Raw genomic sequence first — 9,142 nt, 5'->3', positions numbered from 1 at the left:
ACAAAATAAAATACACAGGATTACAACAGAAATGTAATTTTCAATTTAAAAAAATTATGATATAGGAACACCTGCTCCTTTATAAATGCGTTAAAAAGGAAGGTCTAACAGCAAGCCTAATAACTACCATAGTTACAAGGATAAACAATATTTTGAAATCTACAACAACTCTTTTTTTAAATTTTTTAATGTCTTTATTTTTGAGAGAGAGAGGGGCAGAGCATGAGCCAGGGAGAGGCAGAGAAGAGAGGGAGACACAGAATCTGAAACAGGCTCCAGGCTCTGAGCTGTCAGCACAGAGCCCCATGCGGGGCTCGAACTCATGACCTGCGAGATCGTGACATGAGCCGAAGTCGGACGCTCAACCAACTGAGCCACCCAGGCGCCCCTTTAAAAAATGTTTTTAATGTTTTTATTTATTACAACTCTTTTTTTTAAATCCAAAATCTGTTTATTGGGATAGTTCCCCACTCATGTTGACTCAGGGTGCGTTTAGTGCTGCTTCCATCTGAAGGAGCATCCTTCTGTGAGCCTTGCTTTTCCTCCTGTCGGATGGCACAGGACGGTGGAGCAGCCCACACACAGCACCACCGTCTGCGCGTGGCTGAGCACGGTGGTGATTTTGTAGCACCCCGGGCACTTCACGTCCAAGAAGTAGGAGTTGGGGCGCTGCACTAGGCGCTTCTTCTTGTGCTTCCTCTTCTCCTCCTCCGGGGACGGGTGCAGGAGGTCCTTCACGAGGGGCATGTTCTCGTGGGCAGGTCGTCACCGCCGAAAGGTATTTATTACAACTCTTAATGTAATGTGAAAACATCCGTGATTTCTACTAGAGACAAAGTCACAGGAACTGCTGATGATGCTGTCGTTTGATGGCCTGCATTAGAATAGAAGAAAATGCCTAATTTTAGTGGTTCGTGAAGAGAAGATGGGATTTTTTTTCTCATTTAAGTTCACAGATGCCCTGAATCCTATCCAAGAACCCCTTGCGGCTCTGCACACCCCAGCTTACAAACTCCTACCTTCAAGGAGATTACCAAAAAAACCGAATTTATCTATATCTACACCCAGCTTCTCTGCCTTCCCTCTTCGAGCAAGAATGCATGTCCCTCGCTGTCAGAGTGCACTTGCAGAAAACAGAAATTACATTAGCTGTTTCAAGCAAAATGAAATCTGATACCAGGAACCGGATGCTCAAAATATCCCTGGAAGGACTGGACTAGCAAGCTTCATAACACTAAAAAGACCACCACAGAACTGACCCTCCCAGGAAACTGCTTCCTTTTACGCAATCAAAACAGAGGGGGATCGGAAATGGACAATGGGACTCTTGGTCCCAGGAGCACTGCCTTAGCTGGCATTAGCCAGTAAGCTGTCACAGGTGGTGGCCACAGGGTCATGCCATGCCTAATGGGTCCACCTAGGAACAACAACAACAACAACAACAAAACAGTGCCCGGTTCTGCGCAACAGTTCTGCCTTTTGCTATCAGCCAAGCACCTGGACACTGGAACAGTGCCAGAGAAAAACATCCGCGTGTCCACTAAGGACTTGCCAACAGGAAAAGCAGAAGTAGCATTGGCACAATCTCGGCCTCACTTCCTTCCACTTTCTCATCTTGCGGAGGATTGTCTGGGTCTAAGTCTGTATGGGAACCCTACTGCGAGAGAGTCTGGGAAATCTTCCCTTTTTTCTGTCTAGACTCTGCAGAACTGGAAGACACAGATGAGCCCCTGAAGGTCCACCTTATTCCTCACCCTTCTCCTATCTAAGGCTCGTTAATTCTTTGCTCTTCCCTCCTGCCTGCTAATAGACCTTAATTAATTATGCTCTTTCCTCCATTTTCAGCTCCTTTCTTCCCACTGTCTCTTACAACATATCCAAATAACTTGAAAGCTTTCCTGACTTAAGCAATCCTCCCCTTAATCCTACTTCCTTCTTCCTAGTTCTTTCATTCACAGCCAGTTTGCTTCTAAGGATTGTTATGCTTGCGTTCCACTTCCTCACCTCCTCCTACTGGTTAACCTGTAACAATCTAGCTTCCAGAGTCACTATTCCAGGAAAACTCCTATTCCAAGTTACCAATTACTTCCTTGGTGCTAAATCTAAGAGACATCTACAGGCATACCTTGCTTTACTGCACTTCTCTTTATTACACTTTGCAGATACTGTGGGGTTTTTGTTTTGTTTTGTTTTGTTTGTTTGTTTTGTTTCTACAAATTAAGGGGCTGTGGCAACCCTGTGTGGAGCAAGCCTTATTGGCATCATTTTTCCAACAGCATTTTCTCACTTTGTGTCTCTGTGTCATATTTTGGTAATTCTCACATTATTTCAGACTTTTTTATTATTACTGTATTTGTTATGGTGATCTGTGATCAGTGATTGTGACTTGCTGAAAGGTCAGGTAATGGTTAGCACTTTTTAGCAATAAAGTATTCTTAAGATATGCATATGGGTTTTTTAGACATAATGCTATTGCATGCACACTTAGTAGGCTATAATAGGGGGTAAATATAACTTTTATATGCACTGAGAAACTAAAAACTTCATTTGACTCACTTTATTGCAATAATCACTTTATTGAGTTGTTCTGGAACCAAACCTGCAATATCTTGGAGATATTCCTGTACAGTCCTTTTCTTACTTGACCCTTGAATGTCATTTAAAACTGCTGGCAAATTCTTAATCCCTAAAGTACTTTACCTGCTTCCATTACTATACTTACTTCTCCTTAATTGTTTGCAAACAAAAGAACTCACATATTTGTTACTGAACCAATCTACTAGTACAGAGGCATAAAAACAAAGAGAAAAAATCATTTTCCCAATAAGACTTATCCAACTGCCCATATAGTGGTGATGTTTTCAGCTTGATATGGAAAGACAGATGCTAGCAACCTTGATAACAGCATAAATACACATGCAATTCTTAGAAACCTACATGGGTTCTTCTCCAATGTCTCCTCTTGGAGATATACCAGATTTTCTTACCAGGTTTCATCCAAATCCATTACAGAATGGGACAATCCTTTTTTTGTTTGTTTCTTGGCCAAAATCACTGGATCCTGAAAGTTTTGTGAGAAGACACAGCAAGAAATGGAGTCAAACCCCTCCCCCTTTTTTTTTCCTACTCTTCTGACTGCAATTTGTGACTTTCCTTTGTAATTCTTTTGTGTTTTTTGTTTGTTTGTTTCTTTTAGTTTGGGGGGGGCTCTTTTTTTTTTTTAAACATTAAGTGGTATTCTTCAGGAGTCAGTTTTTTCTTTAACTCTGTATACCTACTGCCTCTATTTTTTTATTCATTTTCATGGCCGTATTTATTAGCTGTGTTTTTGATAACTGTGAAATCTTTTCATCACGCCCACAGTTCTTTCCTAAGCTTTTGGCCAGTGTATACAACTGTCAACAAACACCTACCTTTGAATGCTTGTCAGTCCCTTTAGATACAGAATATACCAGACACAGAGTGAATCGCAGTCCTTGTTTACCTAAGATGCTTCCGATGGACCCTTGTCCCTGCATAATTCACGTAAGTTCTGCCTTTATCCTCAAAAGTGACCCAGTTAGTGCTGCACTTGAAAGCTTGCATTAAAATTACATTTGGGGACCACTTTATGTGCATAACTCTTTTTAAAGAGGAGGATAAAAAGAATGTTTTATCTCATGAGGAGAATTTTTAAAACACAACTTATACTTTGCAGTGTGCTGGAGAAAATTAAATACAAAGCAAAAATTAAAAGTAGCCTGAAGTCCAGGGGTGCCTGGGTGACTCAGTCAGTTAAGCATCCAACTCTTGATTTCAGCTCAGGTCACGATCTCACAGTTAGTGAGTTCGAGCCTTGCGTCAGGCTCCATGCTGACAGTGCAGAGCCTGCTTGGGATCCTCTCTCTCCCTGTCTCTCTGCCCCTACCCTGCTCTCTCACTCAATCTCTCTCAAAATAAATAAATAAACCTAAAAAAAAAAAGTAGTCTGAAGTCTGAAAATAAACAACTAGAAGTCATTTAAAAAATGGTAAAATAAAATAACAAAAGAGAAATTCAGTGTGTAGTATAAATGTAAATGGTTTAAACTTCTCTATTAAAAGGCAGAGACTTGGAGTGCCTGTGTGGCTGAGTCAGTTAAGCATTCAACTCTTGGTTATGGCTCAGGTCATGATCTTGCAGTTCCTGATCTCGAGCCTTGTATCGGGCTCTGTGCCGACAGTGCGGATCCTGCTTGGGATTCTCTCTCTTTCTCTCTCCCTCTCCCTCCCTTGCTTATGCTCTGTCTCAAAATAAATAAACATTTAAAAAAAAAATAAAAAGCCAAGACTTTTAGCTTGGGTCAGAAAGGAGTAATGCCAATTGCCGTTCACCTAGAATAATATGACGAAGAAAATAAACACTAAAAGGGAGGCAAAGATAAGGCAAATAAGTGCAGCAAAAAGAAATTAGGGACTGCACGTTAATATCAGAAGAAATGCATTTAAGGAGAAAGAAAGCATACATATTCTTTTAATTTTTGATCAAAATAAAATTATGGTTTTGTATATGTCAAATAACTCTGTTTCAAATACAAGCCAAAAAGAGTAATAAAGAAGAAATTGAAAAAAAGACATGTGGAGGGAGAATTTAGCACAACTCTCCCAGTATTCCAAGATACTCCCTGAATCTGTGGGATAGACAGGTATTTTAAAAATCATGTTTATTAATTCTTTCCAAAATGTGCTTTAGAAGAATATTCTCAACCAGCATCATATGATACATGCTATCTTTATATAGAGACTGACAATAAAGATATTTCATGGTTAAAAAAAAAATGAGTCAATTTGCACAAAAATTACGAGTTCATCCTATCTATCCTAAAGTGGCTTTTTGTTTTCATTTGGGTATATTCTCCTTGATTATTTACATATGTCTTTATATTCACATTTATTAATTGTTAAAAAAACAATTGAAGTTACATTTTATTATTTTTTTTTTTTAATTTTTTTTTCAACGTTTTTATTTATTTTGGGGACAGACAGAGACAGAGCATGAACGGGGGAGGGGCAGAGAGAGAGGGAGACACAGAATGGGAAACAGGCTCCAGGCTCCGAGCCATCAGCCCAGAGCCTGACGCGGGGCTCGAACTCATGGACCGTGAGATCGTGACCTGGCTGAAGTCGGACGCTTAACCGACTGCGCCACCCAGGCGCTCCTGAAGTTACATTTTATATAAATACCTGCTTTATTTTCACCTAGTGGTATTTTTCCTTTCTCTAATTTCTGAATATGTCATTATTTAATTAAAGATACTTTTATTTTTGAGCATTAAAGTTGTTTAAAATATCTGATAGTATTAAAAATTAAAACTAAGTGGACCACCCCTTTTCAGAGATTTTGGTCACCTCTCTGATTCTCTGATTATGTTTTTTTTTGTTAGACTGTAATAATTGGAATTTTGGAGCAAAAGTTGTTGACATGTTAAAGGTTCTTTAACACTAGCTGTTATAAAAAAATTAAAATGCCAGTTTATTAGACAAAAATGTTATCCATTGATTTACAATTATTTATATCTATAGTTGAATGATTTTTCATATTCATTGGCTGTTATTTTAGTCTTTTGTTAATTGATCATGTCCTTTGTTTTTTGTTTGTTTTATTTGGTGTCTTTAATAAATATACTATTGCACTAAGTATCCTTTTAAAGTTAAGGATAGTAACCCTTTATTGTCTGTGTCAAATATTGTTTCATTTGGTCTTTGTATTTTTGTAAACAGTGTCTTTTAAGGTGAATAATGTTTACTTCTTATGTAATCTATTAATCTTTTAATATTCCTCTTGATGTTTCTTCCAGACCTTTAGTAACTGAAAGGCCCTCTATTCCTAAATTAGATAAATAGTCGCTTATATTTTTCTCCAATAGTTTTTTTTGTTTTCATATAATGTAATTCAGGATCTAGCTTCTTCTGAATAACCTATTGTCCCAGCACCACTTATGAAGCAATTATAAAAAGTCACAGGATCTTATATGTAGAGAAGCCTAAAGATTCCACCAAAAAGCAAGCAGGCAAACAAAAACCTGTTAGAACTGATAAATTCAGTAAAGTTGCAGGATAAAAAATCAATATATAAAAATCAGCTGTGCTAACAACAAACTATCTAAAAATGAAATTAAGAAAATAATTCCATTTACAGTAGCATCAAAATAATAAAGTACTGAATAAACTTAACCAAGGAAGTGAAAGACTTCTACACTGAAAACTACAAAATATTGATGAAGGAAATTAAGACATGAATAAATGGAAAGATATCCCATGTTCATGGATCGGAATAATTAATATTGTTGAAATGTTCATACTAGCTAAAGTGATCTATAAATTCATTGCAGTCCCTATCAAAATCCCAGTGGGATTTTTTATAGGAAAAAGAAAAACAATTCTAACATTTGTATGGAACCACAAAAGACCCAGAATAGAGCAATCTTGAAAAAGGAAAACAAAGCTGGAGGCATTATACTTCCTGGTATCAAAATATATCACCAAGCTACAGTAATTAAGCTAGTGTGGTACTGGCATGAGAACAGAAAAGTAGACTAATGGAACAGAATAGAAAGCTCATAAATAAATTCATGCATGTGGGGTGTCACAAACACAAACACAACATTCAGTCCATAGCATATGGTCAATTTATCTTTGACAAGAGAGCTGAGAATACACAGTGATGAAAGAGTAGTCTCTTCAGCAAATAGTGTTGGGAAAACTGGATATCCATATGGAAAAGAATGAAATTGGACCCTTATCTTACACCATACACAAAAATCAACTCAAAATGAGATACAGATATAAACATAAGACCTGAAACTGTAATAGTCCAAGAAGAAAGCATTTGTCTCAGCAATGATTTCTTGGATATGACACCAAAAGCACAAGCATCAAAAGCAAAAATAGACAAATGGGACTGCATCAAACAAAAAAGATTCTCCACACTAAAGGAAACAATGAACTGAGTGGACAGTCAACTGACAGAATGGAAAAAATATTTGCAAACCATATATCTGATTAGGAGTTAATATCCAAAATATATAAGGAATTCCTACAACTCAGTAGCAAAAAACAAAAACAAAAACGGGCAAAGGACTTGAATGGACATTTCTTCAGAAAAACATACAAATGGCCACCTAGGTATATGGATGCTTAAAGATGCTTAACACCACTAATCATCAGGGAAATGCAAATGAAAACCACAGTGGGATGTCCATTCACGCTTATTAGGCTGACTGTTCTAAAAAAAAAAGTAAAATATAACGAGAGTTAGGATGATAGAAATTGGAATCTTGTGTACTTGGTGGAAATGTAAAGTGGTGTAGCCACTATGGAAAACAGTATGGATGTTCCCCAAAAACTTAAAAATAGAACTACCATATGATCCAGCAATCCCACTTCTGGGCATTTATCCAAAAGAATTGAAATCTGGATTTCGAAGAGATATCTGCACCCCCATGTTCTTTGTAACATTATTCATAATCACCAAGATGTAGAAACAACCTGAATGTTCATTGATGAATGAATAGACAAAGTATACATAGCTGTACGTACAATTGAATCCTTTTCTGCCTTAAAAAAAGACTGCCATAATTTGACCACATGAATGAGCCTGGAGGACATTATGCTCAGTGAAATAAGCCAGTCACAGAAGGACAAATGTAGCATGGTTGCACTAACATGAGATATCTAAAACAGCCAAATTCGTAGAATCGTGAAGTAGAGTGGTGACTGCCAAGGGCCGGGGTGAGGGGGACCTCAAGAGTTGTTGAATTGGTATAAAATTTTAGTTTTCCAAGATGAATAACTTTTAGAGATCTATATAGTTAACAATACTGTGCTATTCTCTTAAAAATTTGCTAAGAGGGTAGATCTCATACTGTGTTCTTATCATAGTAAGTAAGTAAATAAAATCCAAGATTTAAAATTCTTCACGTTTTATACACTAAATTCTTATATATCTTATGATCTCACTTTAGGGGAGGAGGGAAATGTTTATTTTATATTATTTTTATGTCTGATTTTTACCATAGCTCTTTGGGAGTTTTTAGGCAAAAATAGCTCACCATTTAAGAGTACCACTTCTCTAGGGTGACAATCTTCTTTATTTTTTAGTGCACGTTATACACACTGTGCTGTGATATGGTTAAGGTTCAATTAAAATTGCGGTTAGCCTATATAAGTTTTAGTGTAAACAAAAAAAGTGAATGAGAAGAATAAGGCTACACTTTTCGATGAAAGAATTGTGGGTGACTGTGAGGTATGGTTACACAATTGTTGACTATGAGAGGCACACCGACGTGTTTTTCCATTTTTAACTCAACAAACATTTATTGGACATCTTCTCTGTGTGTGAAATATTATTGAAGACCCAGGATAACCAAAAAGAATGAAAGGACGTCCCTAAAGCAACCATTGGACCCTCCTGGACTCAGAACTAGCACAGAGTTTGTTCAGTGAATCCAGGGTGCCAGGTACGTCTGGCAACCAAAGGAAAGCTTTAGTGTCACATCCAAAACGTCAGTGCACGTGAGTAATCTGAGATTTTACCAAACAGGATTATTATAGTCAGTGAACGATATGTTCCTCGACTTCTTGAGATTGACTTTACCAAATTTGTCATGAGACATTCTCTCCTCCTAGGTCTTCTTTTATTCTAAAGACCAGGTTACATATCTTTAAAAAGTAAAGAGAGAGAGAGAGAGAGAGGATGCCATGAATCTAAGGCCCTTGTGAATCTTTTATGTTCTTTGCATCTATTTTGAGGGAAGGTAAATATCAAGGCACTGTTTTCAGTACTCTCCAGGTGTTAACACATAAAATTGCCCTAACAACCATATGGAATGGTATTACCATTTGCAGTTTATGGATGAAGAACCCAAGGCAGAGACAGATTGGGTGATTAACCAACCAAAGCTAGGAAGTAATGGGAGGTTTGAAAGGGGCAGTCTTCATTTTTCTCTTGAATTCAGAGCCCTCTACCCCCCGCTCCCCATGTTGATGTCGGTATCGTCTGTAGTCCTAGCCACGCTCTTCTTTGGCATGTACTAGAGAGGATGTGACTGACTTGGCTCTGCTACCAAGATTAACGTTGGTCTTAGTACAAATCTCTAAGCGGCTTTGTAGGGCTTCTCTCCCCC

At 37.7% G+C, this 9,142-nt stretch overlaps 1 protein-coding gene across 1 annotated transcript; it reads right to left on the bottom strand.

Annotated features, from left to right (window-relative positions):
- Positions 1-438: 438 nt before the first annotated feature.
- On the bottom strand, positions 439-775 carry LOC115512733 (40S ribosomal protein S27-like). The gene has a single exon (XM_030314061.1). It carries the CDS (start codon positions 745-747, stop codon positions 493-495), a length of 255 nt encoding a protein of 84 aa, XP_030169921.1. The 5' UTR covers positions 748-775; the 3' UTR covers positions 439-492.
- Positions 776-9,142: the final 8,367 nt, after the last annotated feature.

Source organism: Lynx canadensis, chromosome B1, assembly GCF_007474595.2.
Source record: "Lynx canadensis isolate LIC74 chromosome B1, mLynCan4.pri.v2, whole genome shotgun sequence".
In the NCBI taxonomy this organism is placed as follows: domain Eukaryota; kingdom Metazoa; phylum Chordata; class Mammalia; order Carnivora; family Felidae; genus Lynx; species Lynx canadensis.
This window is presented reverse-complemented; position numbering and strand designations above follow the sequence as displayed.

Bases quoted from the DNA above. Each gene is read 5' to 3' on its own strand.
- LOC115512733 (XM_030314061.1), bottom strand. From the start codon at position 747: ATGCCCCTCGTGAAGGACCTCCTGCACCCGTCCCCGGAGGAGGAGAAG.